Source organism: Neopelma chrysocephalum, unplaced genomic scaffold, assembly GCF_003984885.1.
Source record: "Neopelma chrysocephalum unplaced genomic scaffold, ASM398488v2 Primary Assembly neopelma1_96814, whole genome shotgun sequence".
Lineage (NCBI taxonomy): Eukaryota > Metazoa > Chordata > Aves > Passeriformes > Pipridae > Neopelma > Neopelma chrysocephalum.
This window is the reverse complement of record NW_020925458.1, coordinates 1,972,689-1,992,613: the sequence shown is the minus strand read 5'-3', so window position 1 is coordinate 1,992,613 and position 19,925 is coordinate 1,972,689. Positions and strand designations below refer to the sequence as shown.

The 19,925-nt window shown below is 40.7% G+C and overlaps 1 protein-coding gene across 14 annotated transcripts in view; it reads left to right on the top strand.

The window, feature by feature from the left end:
• KIAA2026 (KIAA2026 ortholog) overlaps nucleotides 1-19,925 on the top strand; it is a 90,484-nt gene that overhangs the window by 33,840 nt on the left and 36,719 nt on the right. For 7 of the 14 annotated variants that reach the window (XR_003538570.1, XR_003538571.1, XR_003538573.1 and 4 more), the window contains exons 6-8: nucleotides 5,824-5,939; nucleotides 12,189-12,376; nucleotides 14,507-17,269. Coding sequence is in view for 8 of the 14 variants with exons in the window: in XM_027709639.1 (XP_027565440.1) it covers nucleotides 5,824-5,939; nucleotides 12,189-12,376; nucleotides 14,507-17,269 (3,067 nt within the window). In the remaining 6 variants the exon portion in view is untranslated. Of the gene's footprint in view, nucleotides 1-5,823; nucleotides 5,940-12,188; nucleotides 12,377-14,506; nucleotides 18,724-19,925 lie in introns of those variants that run through there. The other 7 variants (XM_027709637.1, XM_027709636.1, XM_027709634.1 and 4 more) reach the window with 5 other exon arrangements.

Sequence of the window (19,925 nt, the reverse complement as noted above, 5' to 3'; positions counted from 1 at the left end):
AACATGTGTCTACACATCTAAATAAAAAGCCATTTCATAGTAGTGAACTAAATCAGGAGACAAAGACAGTCTTGGTAGCAAGAAGTTTCTTGTGGTTTTGTTGTTGGTTGTTTGTTTTACTTTATTTGTTTGCAGTGTATAAGAAGAGAGTATGAAATACCATTTTAGGATATAGTTTGATGTGATCAGATATCTAGATCATGGGTGTGCAAACTGAAATCTGACGACTTTTCATTAGTTGCTGGTAAATGCTCAAAAATAAAATTAAGAGATGTCATGGGTGTATTTGTTTTATAATTTACTGCAAGTCATTCTTCCTGACTATATTTAGTCCCAGTCTTCAAGTAACATCAGAGGTTAGCTGTTGATATATATTTATAATATTCAGAATGATATTGCTGAAGGTAAAATACAAGGTACTGATTTTCAGGAACTTTTACTGTGGAATATAACAAAACATTTTCAAAATTAAAACACTTCCAATAGTAGATGAATTTGCATAGTATGAATACAGACTCTCATCATGTGTTCTTACTCAGTTAAAATTGGAAGTGTCAGTTCAATGTTAGTCCGTATCTGAATTGAAGAAGTTATTGATCTCTGTTCTTCAGGTATCTGATGTCCAAAGCAGCTGGAGATCACCAACTCCCTCTCTGTGTGACATCACTAGAAAACGCTAGACTGGTGATGTCACACATACCACAGAACCCCGCTGCAGAATGGAGCAGGCCTATTAAGGGTAAGTTTTTTCCCTCCACCACCACCCCTTTTCAACAATATTGCATGGTTTTATAAGGTTACTAATTTTCTTTACTTTATGTACCTGGAATATAAAGTAAAGATGACAGAAAATCTTATAAAACTGCAAAATATTGTGGTGTTGTGTGTGTGTGTTTATTTAAAAGCAAAACAAAAACTCCTATATAAAGTTCAGTCCTTACCCCATGTATCAATATCCTGGCTCCAATCTGCTTTGGGATTCAATTATGAGTATGCCAGCATAGTGTATGTTGGGGCATCAATCACAGAGAGTGGAGTCAGCATTTCCTGGCTGCTCTGGATGTCAGAAACCTTGTTTTAAAAGGTAAGTTTTCAGTTGAGAATGTGTTGAATATCTCTTTGTGTTTATATGGAAACATTCAGCATATTTCTAAAAGGTATTTTTATTATGTTTGCATTTTTAAAATTTACTTGTAACTTGACACAGCTCAAAGTCACATTTTATACTTGTCCTCTGTCTAGGCCTTCTTTTCTCTTGTTTTCCTCTTGTTAATACCCTATATTGTGTTTCCAAAAAAAAGTAATGTTTTGGTTGTCTACAACCTGGAACAAGATGGTAACTAAATTCTGTTTAATATCATTCTGAATGATCTGGGCAAGGGCACCCTCAGCCATTTCAGAGACAACACCAAGTTGGACAGGAGTGTTGATCTGCTGGAGGGTAGGAAGGCTCTCTGGAGGGATCTGGACAGACTGGATCATTGGGCCAAGGCCAATGCTGTGAGGTTCAACAAGGCCAGGTGCCCTGTCCTGCACTTGGGTCACAGAAACGCCAGGCAGCGCTACAAGCTGGGGGAGGAGTAGCTGAAAGTGTCCCAGTAAAAAAAGGACCTGGAGGTGCTGGTCAACCATGGCTGAACATGAGCCAGTAGTGTGTCCAGGTGGCTGAGGCGTCCGATGGCATCCAGGCCTGCATGAGAAATAGTGTCTTCAGCACTCCAGGGAAGTGATTGTCCCCCTGTACTTGGCACTGGTAGGAATCAAAGCACCTGGAGTCCTGTGTTCAGTTCTGGGCCCCTCACTACAGGAAAGACATTGAGGTGCTCAAGCATGTCCAGAGAAGGGCAACGAAGCTGGTGAAGGGTCTGGAACATGAGACCTGTGAAGGGCAGCTAGGGGAGCTGGGGCTGTTTAGCCTGAAGAAGAGGAGACTCATGGGAGACCTCACTGCTCTCTACAGCTATATGAGAGGAGGTTGTGGCCAGGTGGTGGTCAACCTCTTCTCCCAGGTAACAAGTGCTGTATGTTTCTGATGAAAATATACCGTCAGAGGTCCAACCTGAACCTCCTAGGCTTCAGTTTATAACTAATCTCCTACATTTTATCATTTGGTATTTTTGAGAATTTGCAACACAAACATCTGTAAAAGCAAGTCTATTATCTGTAGAAATTAATAGGCAGCTATGTAAGTAGGGAGCTAAGTCATAGCTCTATCAATTATTGATTTGCCTTTTTTTTTCTTTTCCTCCTGGAAAAAACCACAAGACTGTGTTAGAGAATGAAATGGCATAGGAAAAGAAATGCTAAGTTTTGTAGTGATGTGTCTTAAGGTTATAGATATATTTTTCATATCTCTTTTTACTATTTAATATTTAAGGAATTATAGCATCTGGCCTTTGCAGAGATCTTACATATTTGCACAGAAAATCAACTGAACCACAATGTAGAATAATGTCATTTGACCTATATTTGTTCTGTCCTTACTATTTCTGAGGAGAGAAGGTTCTTCTCATGGCTTAAATTTGTCTGTGTTTCCATTAACAGGTTTATTGTCAACTCCAAAACCCAAGTAAGAAAGATGAATAATTGGGATAAAGGGAAAAAATTTACATTTTTAAAAATTGTATTGCTATAAAATTTACATTAAAATGTAGAGTTTTCCAGAAACTATATCCAGTGGATACTATTTTTCACAGATTCACAGAATGGGTCAGGTTGGAAGGGACCACAGTGGGTCATCTGGTCCAACCTCTCTGCTCAAGCAGGGTCATCCCAGAGCACATGGCACACGATTGTGTCCAGACGGTTCTTGAATATCTCCAGTAAGGGAGACTCCACCTTTCTGGGCAATCTCTTCCAGTACTCAGTCACCCACACAGTAAAGAAGTTCTTCCTCATGTTCAGGCAGAACTTCCTGTGCATCAGTTTCTGCCCATTGCCTCTTGTCCTGTTGCTTGGCACCACCAAGAAGGGCCTGGCTTCATCCTCTTGGCACCCTCCCTTATAAGCCTTGGACATCCCCTCAGTGATCTCTTCTCAAGGCTGAACAGGCCCACCTCCCTCAGCTTTCCTCGTAAGAGATGCTCCATTCCCTTCGTCTTTGTCACCCTCCACTTGCTACAGGAGCTCCATGTCTCTGTTGTACTGAGGAGCCCAGAGCTGGACACAGCACTTCAGATGTGGCCTCCCTAGAGCTGAGTGGAAGGACAGGATCACCTCTCTCAACCTGCTGTCAATGTTCTTCCTAATGCACTCCAGGACACCATTGGCCTTCCAGGCCACAAGGACACACTGCTGGCTCATGGACAGCTTGTTGTTCACCAGGACTCTCAGGTCCTTCTCTGCAGAGCTGCTCTCCAGCAGGTCAGCCCCCAGCCTGTACTGGTGCCTGGGATTATTCCTCCCCAGGTGCAGGACCCTGCATTTGCTTTTGTTGAATTTCAGACAGTTCTTCTCTGCCCATTTTTCCAAACTGCCAAGGTCTTTCTGAAGGTCTGCACAGCCCCCTGAGGTATTGGTCACTCCTCCCACCTTTGTGTCCTCAGCAAATTGGCTGAGGAGACCTCTGTCCCGTCATCCAAGTCATTGATGATTAACTGAATGCTGGACTGGTGTTGAACCATGGAGGACACTTACTAGGAACAGGCCTCCAACTGGAGCTAGCTCTAGAATTCAGGGGGCAGGGATTGGTTAGGTTTTTTGTTCATTTTTGTAATCAAGGAGAAAAGTGACTTATATTTGTTCATACTTGTTCTTCTGTGAAGTGTTAATGAAGCCAATAAAGCCTTGAAGTCTGTCCTTGACTAAATGTTCTACTTGTATCTGGCTGCCTGATACATTTACCACTTCATTTACTCAATCTGCTAATATTTATGTCTCATAAATACTCTTTTTTTTCTATATAAGCCACAATCTTGGCTTATTTAAAGACCAGTTAGTTTTAGAAATTAATAATTTCATGTTTTTTCTTTGTAGTGATTTTTCATATCTTTTTAATACTACATTTTCACACATCCCCTTCTTTGCTATATCAACTGCATGTACAGAATTTCTATATCACAATAGTAGTGGTATTGTTTATTTTTGCTGTTTGATTTTTGTTTTGAGACAATCCACTAGTACTCTGTAGTATATAAATTCATCCTTTTAAAACTGTCTATGAAATGTTTTGTATCTCTTACAAAAAAAATCTGTGCACATAATATTCTTTCGTATGTTAACAATTAATTCCATTGATTACTGACATTAGGAGATGATATCAGATGCCCCAGTAGGCTACAGTGAGCACAGGGCTGTTTTCTGTTGCAGTGGCTAGTGACAGGTTTTATGCTGCAGTGCGTTACATGTGCAAATGTGACTGGCCATAAGTGAAGGAAATTAAAATACAGTTTGCTGGCTTGTCTGTGTGTTCAACAGTGATCATTATGTGGTAATGTAATATAATATCCTACTTAAAATCTTTGCTTTTGTAATTTTAATTGAAGAATGACGGAGTAACTATTTGTTTTGTTATGTAACATGTAAATGATTGTTCATAAAAAATAGATACTTGGTCTTCAAACAAGCATTTAGTCTGACTGATCTTGCTGTACATTGGAGGGATCTGCTGAAATGTGTAAAAAGTCCTTAGGAAGATCATTCTTTTAGACTACTGAAAGGCAACTATGTCAAGCTTTATCCAGATTTTCCTCCCTTACATTTCTTTGTGTGCTAGACCACAGGAAGCTGTAAAGGATATAAGAGCTATCAAAAGCTAAATATGTATATGAAATAAGTAAGTTCCCAAGTCTTGCTTCTTTTGCTTGCAGAACCATAGTCTCTTTATTGTCTTACATCCTCTCTGACAAGTCAAGAGCTAAAATCCTCATTTACATAAAACGCACAGAGTTAGTAGAGTGGGAGAAGTACTAGAGTACACCACTTCTCTTTTATAACAGTTACAAATATATGCACTGTTCAGTCTTTTAGGTAATGAACTACAGAATAAAGTTTTGGGAAGAAATATTTACTAGGGATATTTATGAGTGTTGAGGGGTGAGTTCTGCAGCACCATGGCTGCCATAGTTGTCATTTCCCAGTGTCTTTAATCCTCATTCAGACTTTCCTGATTTAAGAAAACATTGATTTTTCATGAAAGATTATAAGATTACATATATCGGTTTTGAAAATAACACCATTTTTAATTATACATTTAAATTAAAAGCTTAAAGATTTTACATGGGAAAACTGGTCTGTGCTGCATAGTCTGTTGCTTCATAAAAGATCAATTTGCAAAACTTTTATTTTAAAAAACCCCTTTATCTAGAACTTTAAATAAAATGTAATGCAAAAGCTGTGGGGGTTTTACCCCTGAAAATTACAGTAATTTTTTTTTTTTCAAATAATAATACCACTTCTCTTAAATGAGATTATGGTAAGATTTTCTGTAGAGATTTTATCTCTGATTGTGAAAAATTAAAATGTGGTTGATTTCCCTGACCTGAATGGATTACTACCTGTGCTAGTTACTCATTTAAGTGATTTTAAAAACATGGTATGTTTGCAGGATCCTGCTTCAGTTTTAAGTTTGAAGTATAAGAAATTAGCATACTTGCAGTATTGCTTTTTTAACTAAGACATTATATCTCTCTAGTTTAAAAAAAGTTAAAGTATTTGTGTCTTACATAGCTTAAGTGTAGATATAACTCTGAAACTTCTTACTATTTTCTTCCAGTTATTTTCTTCATATACTGTATTAGTGTACTAGGATTATTGTAGTACTAATAAAATCTAACAAGATTCAGGTCTAACACAATGATAAATAAATGGAATTTATGTTTTCAGGGAAGATGGTACCACCGGAAGCAAGCAGTAAAGGAATTGCATGGTACGTTGTTACGACTGCTTAATGAACTGTTACCATGGGAACCAAAGCTAATTAAAGCATTTCAAAGAAACAGGTAATTAGCTGCTTTTTTTTCTAACAGTGGTGCATGAGATGAAACATGGAAAAAAATTCACCTTTTAAAACTAATCAATGAATTGGCTTATCTCAAAAAGTTAAATGAAAATACTTCGAGGAGAGGCGTGAGGCGCTGGTAGTACTTTAATTGAAAGACGTATTTTATATTCCAGACCTATCATCTTTAAATAAAGTTGAGTTTGCCCTCTAAAGGCTTTTCATCTAAAATGTTCTAGAAACCCTAAGCATGCCTGTAAATAGTCTATTACAATACAGCTAGGATTTGTACTGCTGCTTATTTGGTTAAGAGAGGCTGAAAACCTTTCTCTAGAAAACTATACCAGGGCTTCTTAGAATACTCCGACTGCTTCCTAAACTTACCTAAATTGGCTGTTAATGAATTCTCCACAGAGCAATTGTTGAAGCATTGTTTGGAGGTCTTGGTAACCCTGTAAATTAGAAATGCATCTGGAATGAGGCATGTCAGAGTGGCAGATTTAAATCTAATAAGGGCAAGAAGTAATAGTGAAGATGCTATCCTGATTATAAATCATGGAGAGATTAGGTATTGTCTTTAAGCTTGGTGCTGTTCTTGTTTGTCAGCCATATAGCTGTTGCTATAGTCAGACCTTATTTTTGCCACATAGACAGTTAAAAAGCAAATAATGATTAAAAGCTTGAACTCTGTGACAAAGGATAGCAAAAGTTAGGCAGCTGCTTAAATGTTGAGTGTAAACTTACAGCTATGTGGTGCAAAACTAATGCTGAAAAGTATAAAAGGTATTATGCTTAAAAAACCACAACAACATAATACTAAAGACAGTAAACAGCTAGAAATACTAAGATTTTGGTTCCTTAGTAGCTCATTTAATGGATATCATGGATGAACTAAAATTCTTATTTGGAAATTTAGGATATTGTTGAGCATTTTGCTTTAAACAATCAACCCAAGTACAAGTTTTGGGTTTTTTCTATTCATTTCTATTCACATTTCTGTTCATTTCCTTAGCTGTTCATTTCTCCCTGTTTTTTTTTGCAATTTAGACTCCTTCTGGAAATAAGGCAGATAGCATTACTATTAGGAAGGATTTAATTTTCCAGTACATGGGGTTTCCAGTTTTATCTTTTTTGTAAATTCTGGTGTGGAATGGTTTGATGCCCAGTATTAGTTCTTGTTTAGTGAATCACAGAATCTTAGAATGGTTTGGGTTGCAAGGGACCTTAAAAATCATCTAGTTCCCCTGCCATGGGGGAGCTCACAGTCCCATCCAACCTGGTCTTGAACACTTTCAGGGATGGGGTATCCACAGCTTCTTTGGGCAACCTGCTCCAGTGCCTCATGAGCCTCACACTACAGAATTTCTTCCTAATATCCAATCTATGCCTACTCTCTTTCAGTTTGAAACTATTCCCTGTCACTACATGCTCTTGTAAAAAGTCTCTCTCCATCTTTCCTGTAGGCTTCTCTCAGGTCCTGGAAGGCTGCAGTTAGGTCACCCCAAAGCCGCCTTTTTTCCAGGCTGAACAATCCCAATCCTCGTAGTCTTTCCTCATAAGAGAGGTGCTTTAATCCTCTAATCATCTTGGTGGCCTCCTCTGGACTTGCTCCAACAGGTCGATGTCCTTCCTGTGCTGAGGACCCTGGAACTGGATGCAGCACTCCAGGTGGGGTCTCACCAGAGCAGAGCAGAGGGACAGAATCACCTCCCTAGACCTGCTGCCCATGCTGCTTTTAATGCAGCCCAGGATACAATTTTCTTTCTGGGCTTCAAGTACACATTGCTGGATAATGTCCAGCCTCTCATCTACTAGCACCCTCAAGTCCTTCTCCTCAGGACTGCTCTCAGTCCCTTTTCCCCCCAGCCTATATTGATACTGGGGGTTACCCCAACCCAGGTGCAGCACTTTGCACTTAGTCTTTTTAAAATCTCATGAGATTCCCATGGACCCACTTCTCAAGCTTGTCCATGTCCCTCTGGATGGCATCCTGTCCTTGAGGTATGGCAATCACACCCTTCAGCTTGGTGTCTTCTGCAAATTTACTGAGGGCACAATCAATCCCTTCTATGTCATTAATGAAGATTTAAATAACACTGGGCCCAGTGTGGACCCGTGAGAAACACTACTGGTCACTGATGTTCATCAGGACTCTGAGCCATTGACCACTACCCTCTGGATGCCACTGTCCAACCACTTTCTTATCCACCTAACAATCCACTCCTCAAACCTCTCTCTCTCTCCAATTTACAGAGAAGGATGTTGTGGAGGATCATGTCAAGGGCTTTACAGAATTCCATATGAATGACATCTATAGCCCTTCTCTTATCCGCTGCTGTAGTCATTCTGTTTTAGAAAGCCACTCGGTTGGTCAAGCAGGACTTGCCGCTGGTGAAGCTGTGCTGGTTGTTCCAAATCACCTCCCTGTCCTTCAAGTGCCTTAGCAGAGCTTCTAGTAGGGTCTGTGCAATGATGATTCCAGGCACAGAAGGGAAGCTGACAGGTCAGTAGTTCCCCGAGTCCTCCTTTCAACCTTTTTAAAGATGGGTACAATGTTTCCCCTTTTCCAGTCATCTAGGACTTCAGCTAATTGCTATGATACTTTTCAAGTATCATGGAGAGTGTTTCGGCAACTAAATCAGCCAGTTCCCTCAGGACTCTGAGGTGCATCTCCTTGGGTCCCACAGACTTCTGTACATTCAGATTCTTCAGGTGGTCATGAATCTGATCTTTGCTTACAGTGGAAGGGACTTTGCTCCCTCAGTCCCCTTCCTGCTGTCCATCCACTCAGGAGGTGGGGGAAGAGAGTCAGCCATTGAAGGCTGAGGCAAAAAGTTGTTGAATACCTCAGCCTTCTCAATTCTGCAGTTTTTCAGCCTTGTTTATCGGAGGGGGTACACCTCCTTTGACCTTCCTTTTCCGGTTAACATATCTGTAGAAGCCCTTCCCGTTATTCTTTATGTCCCTTGCCACATTCAGTTCCAGATTTGTCTTGGCCTTCCTCACCCATTCCTAAAGAACCAAGCTTCATCTCTATTCTCTTCCCAGAGTACCTGTTCCTGTTTCCACTACCTGTGCATTTCCTTCTTGCCTTTCAGTCTGACCACCAGTTCCCAACTCACCCATGCTGGTCTCTTGCCTTCCTTGCCTGCTCTTGTGCTCTATGAAAGACTTCCTTAAAGATCTACCACCTCTGATCTGCTCCCTTGTCCCTGAGGGCAAGGACAGTTTCCTAAGTGATCCTGTTGACTATCTCCTTGAAGAGCTGGAACTTTGCTTTCCATAAGTTCGGGGCCTAACTTTACCTGACCCATATCCCTCAGGACTGCAAATTCCACTGATGCATGATCTCTACAGCCCAGGTCTTGATGTCACAGATTAGCTCATTTATTTGGTGCCCATCATGTCCAGTATCACATCCTCTCTGGTAGGGCTGCTGTCACAAGAGCCTGCGGGCACGATGCCTCCTGTAGCTGGAGCAGGAAAGCTTTGTTAATAGGCTCCCCTTGATCAGGGACCTGTAATAAAAAACAGCCACAAGGTTCCCTTTGTTGCCTTGATCTCTGATTCTTACCCACAGGCTTTCAACCTGCTGGTGGCTGTTTTTCAGAGACAGCTCTTCACACTCAAACCACCTCTTGATGTAGAGAGCAGCCCCTCTGCCTCTCCTTCCTCCCCTGTCTCTTCTGAACAGCCTATAGCCATTGATAGTCTCACTCCAGTCATGTCCCAAGTTTCAGTAAGGCAACAAGACCATAGCTTTCCAGCAGCACAGTGGCTTCCATCTCCTCCTGTTTGTTGCCCATGCTTTGTTGATGTGGCTATAGAATACAGAACTGTCATTTAAAGTGTGTTCCAGTGCTATATATGAACTGTGACTGATAGGAGTAAATTTTAGTCTGGAACTGGATGGTTGAGACCTTACAAGTATATGTGCTGATAGCTAGAGAAGCATGCACTTAGAGTGCAAGATAACTTCTGGGATTAATTAATTCATATTTCTTAGTATTTATATTTTAGGTTGTAACCCTAGTTTATTCTACGATGCTGAGTATTTCCATGACATAACTGTTTGGACATACACACAGTATACCAGGGAACAGCTCCATCTGAAAAACAATGTTTCTAAATCATGTGGAGGAAAGAAAGATGGGTGGAGGATTCTAGGTCAGTGTCTTGATCTGGTTCATCATGCAGCTTCTAGGGAGCTCTATAGCACCAGTGACAGTGATGAAGAAAGGTATCATGTCAAAGGGAAAAAGCAATTGAGTAAAATTTGCTTATGGTGGTGTAAACATCAGTACCACAAGTCTCACTGTCGTTGCTGTGTCTATAGGGTATCTCAGTGAGCTACTAACGTCTACTAACTGAACAACAGTTCTGAACTTCTGAGTTGTGGAGGGCTGGGCAGAGCTCCTTCCTTCTTATACCACACTATGGAATAAGGGTCTGGAGTTTTCCTTCCTTCCTTTTTTATTGTCTTTAACTAGTAGGAGCACACTTATGATCAAAATTGTTTTCTTTCCCTTCTGAAAGATCCTCTGGTCTTTTCAAAATTATGACAGAGAATAATGTTGAATGGTATTTGAATAGCAGCAAGGTTTAAAACTAAAAGTTACTTGTGCCCACTGATTACAGTGGTTCACTGACCCCATAGCAGAAGTTCCTCAAAAAAAAAAAGGGAATTCCATCCAGAAGCTTTAATGCAGTAGTGGTTCCCTGGTATCCTTCTATAGTTCTTCCACACCTAGACTCCAAGCTCAAAACCCTAATGACAGAGTTGAAGTATTGTCCACACTGCGTCTTCATACAGGCTTCAATGTTGTCTTTTCTTAGTGAGAGTGCCAAAGCTATGAGTAAACAGTTAGGTCCCACTGGCCCTTAGCAGCCCCACGTGGCCCTTCATCCACACCACCTGTCCATGGTCCCAGGATCCCCATTTCAGGTCATTCTGCAACCTTCAATCTCTGCCAGTTTCTGTGCCAGTTTCCAGCTCAACTACGTCAGTTACTGTGCCTGGCCATGGGTTTTGCTGATCTGGACTGACTCTCAGACTGACCTACTTGCATCATCACTGTAGAACTGCCCAGAAATCATTCAACTGTCACTGGACCTGGTCCTAATCTGAATCTTTGAATTGATTACCCGGCCTGACCTCAGACCTGCCTCAGCACCAGGAACTTGCTGTTGGTCTGGGCTCTTGGTTGAACTCAATTACCCCTAGGCCTGCCCTGCTTCCTCATTCAGGGGCAGGTATGCTGGCTGGTGATGCTCGTGCCCTGTGAGCTGTGACATCATACTTGGCTCATCCCTCTCCACCTCTTAGAGAGCTGCTGGCCATTGCTGCACTCAGTGTAAGCAACTGTTATTTTAATGCAAAAGAATGGGTAAATTTAAGATCTTATTCATACTGTCATAAGGGTTAGGTCCAGAATAGAGCCTAGCTTCTATTCCACACAAGGTGCTAATTGCTATAATTTATTTATTCATTTGCTAAATAATCCTCCTGGGTATTGTGTTGGTAATCACCAGCTGAATCCTGAAGCTCATTGTATTTGTACACTAAAATAGCCACTAGATCATATCTAAACAATGGTTTAGAAGAAGGGACAGTGGAAACGTAACAGTTTAGCACTATCAAGGTAAGTGGATATGTTTCTGAATGGTGTTCAAATGAGTAAAGTAGCTATGTATTTCTGTCATGTACCTATTCTTTAGTGGAGTGTGAACCTATGGAAGTGGTAGAAACAGCTGTTCTAATGGCACAGAGATAAGAAAATGTTCTCTAAAGAGAAAGTTACATTACAGTCCCATAGCTGGGCCAACAGCATGAAGCATTTAAGAAAAACAAGATTTACTTACTTCTCTAGCTGAGGTTGCTGTCAGAGGAAGGAGTAGGCTTGTTACAGTTAATACTCAAGTCCATATAGGTATTTTGGTCAAAATGCAAGGCCAAGGAAGAAACAGAAGATGGATGCAATAAAATAGTGATGATCATATTTGACTCAGTGTTTTTGCTTATTGTTAGAGAACTTAATGACATAGAATTCAGTTTTGGTAAAGGAAAGGACCTTACTGTCACTTCAGATTTTCCGGGTTTCAGAGACTTGCAGACAGAGCTACACTGAAATTTTTTGAGGGGCACAGGCAATTAAATCTATACCAACTTTTTGTATGGCAGCAAATAGAAATAAAAATAATGTTTAAAACCGTTTGGTTTTTTAGTAAAGTTAGTTTTGTTATTTTTAAGGTCTAGATTGAAGAAGGACTATGATGACTTTAAAAGACATCCAGACCATGATAAATTTACCAGAGAATTGTGGAGTAATGATGAAAGTGAAGTTGATTCTGGCAAAGAATCTTTTGCAGTAGTATGCGGTAAATCATCAGAGTCTCCAGAACATACAGAAGTTCCCAAAAAAGATCACTCAAGCAATGGTAAGCATTTACTGGAATTCAGGAGCTTGAACTTGATTCAGGAGCTGAATCAAGGTGATTTGGGAACTTAATTTTTCCATGTGAGCTTGTGTCCTGCTTTTTACCTTAACTACTACTGTGATAATACCAAAAGAGCTTGTGGTGTGCGTCTGTCATATGTAGACTTGAAGAGGGCAGACATGACCAAGATTAAAATTCTGCTTTATTCAAGTGTTTGCCATTTCTTTTTGTGCTTAACTATTTCTGTGATAACATGGTAGACTTGTGTGATATTTACTTTTATGGTGGGTTGACCTTGGCTGGCTGCCATATGCCCACCCAGCCCCTCTGTCACCCCTCTTCCTTAATGGGACAGGGAGAGAAAACAATGTAGAAACGCTCAAGGGTCAAGATACAGACAACTCACCAGTTACTGTCACAGGCAAAACAGACTCACTTGGGGAGAATTAATTTCATTTATTGCCAATTAAAAATAGAGTAGGATGGTGAAAACCAAATACAAAAGCTAAACCTACCCCCCCTTTCCCATTTCCACCTTCTTCCCAGACTCATCTTCATTCCCAATTCTTTCAGCTCCTTCCCTGTCAAGTGGTAGAGGAGGGATCAGGGCTGGGGATTGTGGTCAGTTCATAAGAGTTAGTCTCTGCTGTTCCTTCCTCCCCTCTGCTCCAGTGTGGAGTCCCTCCTATGGGATACAGTCCTTCACAAACTGCTCCAATGTGGGTCCTCTACACAGACTAGAGTCTTTCAGGATAAGACTGTACCTGTGTAGGTCCCCCATAAGCCACAGTTCCTGTCAGGAGCCTACTCCAGTGTGGGCTCTTCATGGGCTGCAGCTTCTTTCAAGTCATATTCACCTGCTGTAGAATGGCATCCTCCACAGCCTGCAGTGTGCATACCTGTTCCAGCATGGTCCTTCATGGGAGCCGGTCAACCTGCTTGATCATGGGTTGCAGGGGAATCCATTCCTGAAGCACTTCTTTCCCCTCCTTCACTGACCTTGGTGTCTACAGGGTTGTTTTTCCTACATTTTGTCCTCACTGTGCTCTGTCACACCCTTCTGCGAAGAATTTTCCATGGGACATCACCAGCTTGGCAGACAGGCTTGACCACGTCCTGCAGTGGATCTGTTTTGGAGCCAGCTATGTCTGGCACAGGGCAACTCCTGGCCTCTGTCCTCATAGAGGCCTCCCTGCTGCCCCACACTGCCAAAACCTCAATGCATGGCCCCTCTGTCCGCCTGGCACCCCTGCCTGCATCCTCAGCCCTCTTATCCACTTCATGCATCCCCTACTCACGGTCCGGTCTAGCTTGATGCTCAGTATGAAACTGGACATTCACATCTTTGTCCCACAGGCACCCCACCCTCACAAGTCCACCTGTTCTGCCAGCCCAGACCTCAGACCTTCCTGCTCACCTGCTAGTCTGGCTTGAAGTTTAGCAGTGAATACACACACACTGCCCCCACACATACTGGATTTGGGGAGGATACAGACATTCGCCCTGCAGCAGATTGCACCAGGCAGACAGGCTGTGATCTCTTGCAGCCATCCTTGCAGCTCCCCCTTCCTCTGCACATCCCTTCATGGATTTGTATAGCTCTACCAATTTCCTCACCCCTCCCAGCCCAGTCTCCAAGATCTCCCCTGGTTTATAATCATATCAGGTGCAAAGTCCAGGTTGATCTTCCTGCAAGGGGTGTATGCAGTTTCTTTATAGCTCATCAATCAGTGTGATTGGTGAGGCTGTTTCTTGTCATTGTCTCCATTTTTATTTTGTTAGATCTGTGTCTCTATATATCTTTTTTTCCTGGCTTCTCCCCTTTTCCCCTCAAAGTAACCTTGCTGGAATAAACATTCTTACATTCTCACATTCTCACATGCCATTAACAATTAATGAGAATTACCAGGTTTGGTTTTCCTCACTGTCTCCCACTGCTGTTTTTGTTTATTACTTCCTCCTTTCCTCATTACCCACTTTTTTCATTGAAAAAGATCCTTGACCAGATGCCCTTAAAGAAGCAGACATTTCCTCCATGTACTCTTGCAAATATTGCCTTTAGCTAGACACTATGAAATTGTTTCGGTTTCAAACATGTAAAATGCAGTTTCTGTTTTAATATCCTTGCAGATGAAATGAAACTATTAGAGATGAATTTACCTGCAGGAAAAAACAGAATTCTGAAAAAAGAATCAGCTTCTAAAGAAATCCAGAAGACACTGCCCAAATGCATTAAACGACAGTTCAAGCAAAATAGTTGTCTGGATCAAAGCACTAATGAGCTCTCACCAAGGAAGAAAGCTAAGCTGAGCACTGTTGAGGCTGTGGTCCAGAGTTCAGAAAGTAGCCTGCAGCCGGATAGTTGTTTAACTGAGCTAAAACAATTTGAAGGGTCAAGTTTAGAGTTGTTTTCCTTGACAGATCCTACAACATCAGTATCAAACTTTCTGAAAGGGACCAAACCCATCCAGGCCTTGCTTGCCAAGAATACTGGGAACAAAGTGACCTTAACAAATCAACCATCGCCTCCCCCAGGCATAAATGTATCAACTTCTGAAAAGTCAGTTTTACCACCTTTGGAATCATCAGTGATCAAACCAGCATTGCCCTGCCAGGCCAGTTCAAAGACTCCCTTACAAATGGTATACAAAATGCCAAATGGTCATTGTGTACCAATAGACCTTCATAACAACTCAGTGAAAATTCAAATGCAAACTGTGACTGACCCTAAAACTGGAGAAAAAGTCATGCAACAAGTTCTTATTTTACCTAAGAATTTTCTTCTTCAGCAGCAGGAAGGAAAAATTGTGTCCAAGGACGTTCAGCCACTACAACAAAAATCGTCTGAGCTGCACTGTACATCTTTACCAAAAGTGTCAAATATCAGTGTTTCTTTAACATCTGTTCTGGTGACAGGCTCTGCAAATACTACCACTCAGTCACCTACTACGATTTTTAGCAAGAATATTACCCACTCGTCACAAGTGTCTAGTCCCATGAACACTACACTATCATTGCCTGATGTAACTTCAGCAGGTAACTTACTATCATCAAAAATTAAGGTGAACCAAACTGAAACTGACAAAATCAAGACTACAGTTTTGACTGCTACATTCCCTGTGTCTTTGACTTCATCTACTCTTTCCACAGCTAGCCAGTCCTTGATACCAGCAACAGCTTTAAGTGGGTCTGCGAACACTGATTCTGCCTGTCATAGTCTTGCATCGCAGCAGCCAACTGACTCCTGTGAAACTAGGCAAGAGTTGAAGACTGTATGTGTAAGAGAATCACAATCTATTCTGGTCACAACACGAGGCGGAAACACAGGCATTGTTAAAGTGCAAACAAACCCAGACCAGATTTCACCTAGTAGTTTATCTTCTAGTTCAGTTTTCACTTACACTTCTCAACTTCAGGCCTTTCTTGTGCCAAAAACCACAGCATTAACATGCTCTACTCTTCCATCTCTAGCAACAGCTACGTCTGGTTTCCCACATATTGGACAATCATCTCTTTCTGGATTTGCCCCCTCAACAGCTTCTTCTGTTAACATTCCAGCTTTCCCCGCTGATTTTAACCAGGCAATGGAGAAAAATATCAAATTCACACTACAGCAGCCTCCTGTTGGGGACACTTTAGGTCAAGTAATAGAGAACTCCTGCTATGTGTCCTCTCCTTTATCTTCCATTTCATTAGCTAGCAATGTGATGTCCACAACTCCAAACAGTCCTGTTAGTGTGACTAGCACTGGACAAAATAATGCTGTCGTAACTCCAAACTCTTCTGTACAGCATCAAGGGGATACTAAAACCAAAACAAATTCTGTTATACAGTCTGAGTCTAATTCAGCAACAAGTGGAGATTTAGTCAGTGGTACTCCAGTCCAGAAATTTACATTAGTTACAAATTCACCAATTTTATCTCCCTCTGGAGCATCAGGAGTCAGTATTATACCCTCTCCAGCATCCACTGCTGTTAATGCTCAGAAGCTGGTTTTTGTTAACCCACAAATTGCCAGTGGCCCATCAACCACCAATCTAGTTGCAGAGTCATTGAGACAGAACCTTCCTTCTTCCCTAACCAAAACCTTTGTTAATTCCACAGAGCAACCACATTTGGTTTTGATCCCATCTACAATAGGAGCACCAATAAGAATAAATTCATCACCAACTATTGCTCAAGTAAAAGATGTAAAAATTGGACTAAATATAGGTCAGACCATTGTAAATACTAAAGGCAATGCACAGGAGGCCCCACCAGTTAATATGTTGCACTCTACCATTTCTAAAGGAGAAGACAAAAAGAGCATTGGCTTGGCGCTGTCTTTGACAAGTAGCAGTACTGTGGTTCCTGCTCCAGCTTTTGCTGTGTCATCTAATGAATCTGTATGTGTTGCAACAAAAGCTGAAAATGCCTTTACAGTAACAACAGCAAATGCATGTGTAGAATCTGTTTCAGTAGCATCAAGTGGGACTTCTTCTGGGACACGGCCCACTGTCTTGACTGGCAGCAGTGATCCCTCAAGAATAAGGCCAGTTCTGGGTAATCGACTTTGTGCATCAAATATTGGAAATATGGGTATATCGACTGTGAAAACAGGGCATCTTGCTTCATCTGTGCTGATTTCAACCACACAACCAACAGTATCTCCTCAAAACTTACCATCTGCTTTGCAATTTCCATTCATTAGCTTGCCTGGATCTGCAGCCGCCCCCAAAAAGGTGTTACATACAGTTCCTCAGTTAGCAACAGTTCCAGCTCCTCTTCCAGTATCGAAAAGCCAGTTGCCCACACTGCTTCAGTTTCAGTCATCAGGAACTTCAGCTGGTATGTCAAGTCACACAGGTATTCACAAACCTCAGAGTGTGTTGCCCTCTCTGTCACCAAATACAGGTAAAGTCATTAGCTTTCCCAGTTCCTCTGCCCTACAATGCCAGCAGATGCCTCTCAGTACAGAGAAACAAAGTCATGATTACACTTGTGCTTCTACTGCTCAGATGTCTGCAGCTTCACCAGCTGTAACAAGCAAAACCGGAGGAGGTCAGTTGAATGAATCTTGCATTCAACAGAAAATAGTCATTAACACCTGTATGCCTTTGGCACCTGGAACTCAGATAATGATTAATGGTACTCGTTTTGTTGTTCCACTGCAAGGCCTTGGAGCTGGCAGCCACGTTTTTCTTCTCTCCCGTAATACGAAACAGACTCCTTTAACTGTTAACCATAGTCAAGAGGCTCAAGGTGTACCAATTGTTAATCCAATAACCTCAAAAATCATCTTAGCACCAAGTAATTCATTAAGTTGTCAAATATCAAAACATCCTTTGAAAAGCTCCACGAAAATTATGAATTCTTTTGGTGCTGCAGATGCTTTACCCATTGTAAATGTAACACCCCAGATATTTAGTACTCCAGCTAGCTCATGTAGTCCACTGTCTGGGGTAACACTGTCTGTGTCTTCAGTGACAAAATCTCCTATTAATGTTGTAGCTACATCTTCTGTTGTTTCTACCGTTCATCCTCCGAATTCTCATTTGCCAAGCAACACTTCAGTGTTTCACTTAGACACTTCTATCAAAAAACTGTTGGTCAGTCCAGAGGGAGCCATTTTGAATGCTCTAAATGCTCCAGCACCAAAAGTTTCTTCTCTGTCTTCATTGCTGCCTCCTGTTGTTGTGTCCACAAGCAGAAATCCTACCACTGTCTTCCCTGCATCTCAGTCATCTTGCCTTGATAAACCTGACAAAGCTGCATCCTGAATTTACTGCAAGTGAGCCACTTTGAAATTTTGGGGCATTCCTGAGACTTTGGAAGTTGTAACTATTGGATAATTTCTTACAATGTATGAACCAGTTGATTTACTCAACATTACTTAAGGTTGTAGTTCTTTCCTGTTCACCTGTGGGGATTAAGAGGAAGAAAAATTTTAGTTTCTTAGAAGTTTTCAGAGAGTTCTTTAGTAAAAAGGTCAGAAATGACCAATGAGTTCATTAAACAGTTTGGAGAAATCTCACCTTTTGCACATGTTCCATCTTACATTATGGACTGTTTGCCAGTGTGTTTTTGACAGTATATGTCTTCTTTTATTTGTCAAATTTATTTTTGATCTGTTTCTTTAAGGAAAATACTTATGCATTGTAAAAATGCAATCTATAGTGTAGAATTGTACATATTCCTGAATTCCTAACAGTCCATACTAAACAATATGTACAAAGAACTATGCTGTCTTATTTATGTTTGGTTTACATAGTGTATAGTTTTTTAAGTATTTTAGTAACTTTTGACCAGTGTACTGTTTAGCAACTGCAGAAGAATCTGCATATAATAAATCAAGTTGCTTTACTGCTTTGTGTTGGCAATAGTTAAAAATATGTGTATCTGTTACACCGTGGCAGAATACATACATACATACATACATACATACATACATACGTGTATATATATATGTATATATATGTGTGTATATATATGTATGTATGTGTGTATACACACATCTTTCTTTTGGTGTGTGATAGAATGAAATTATTTAACCTCTTCTGCTTTTCTCTACTTTTACATGTCACATGATTTAGCAGGAGTTGGAAGGAAGGCCTTCTTGTTGATCCTCGTGACACAGGGCGGGATAACCCATACTTCATCTGTTCTTAATAAATGTTTGGTTATATTGTCTAAATAACTCCAGTGATGTGGTAAGGCTACAAGTGGCTTTTCAGACACCAGTCTAAGTCACACTGGTTGCTGTTAAAGACTAACATGTTTTGTCTTAAAGCTCATAGATCTGTTGAACAGTTCATTATTCTTTTTTTACAACCTTGTATGCATTTCCATATGTCTGATGACTGTAACAAGGTCACTCGTTAGTCTTCTATCTAGCCATAACAAACAACCCATTTTTTTTCACCAGTCATACTTTCTAGGTCTGTATATTTTTCTTTAGCTTATAATTGGTCTATCTTGAAGGATAGCACTAAAGCATCACATAATATTAAAGGAAGCTTTATTAGTGCTTTGGGGATAATAATATGTTACAGAAACCTTCCTTTTTTATGCAGTGTATTCAGTATTTGTTGACTTAGTTTCAGCTTTTGGTCTGATAAAACCTTTGGGTTATTTTCTGCAGATCTGCTGAGTTCACAGCTGCTTGCTGCAGTGCTCGTGGAGATAAGGTTTTAGGTATCTTTTCAGATTTTGCATATAAAGAAAGGATGCCCGTCTTATTTTATGGAAGATGATGATTTTAGAATTGCTATCTTTGTATGTGTTGATTTTTTGTAGAGTTTGTTTGGTATTTTTTAGAAACTAGAAGGGAAGATTTCAGAAGAACTTAAAAATGATAATTGCCTTTTTAATAGCTATGACTTCAAAGGGGATAAAAGCTTACATATCTGTATAGACTGTATAGACTGAGTTTCAACAAGATGAAGCTTTGGCCTTTGCTCTTCATCCTTTTGAATTTTCTACTTCCCTTCCCCTTTTGCTATACTAGTTTGGCAGTTTGGATGTTGAGTTGAAGAATAGGACCACAGCTTACTCGCTCTGTGTCGGCTGC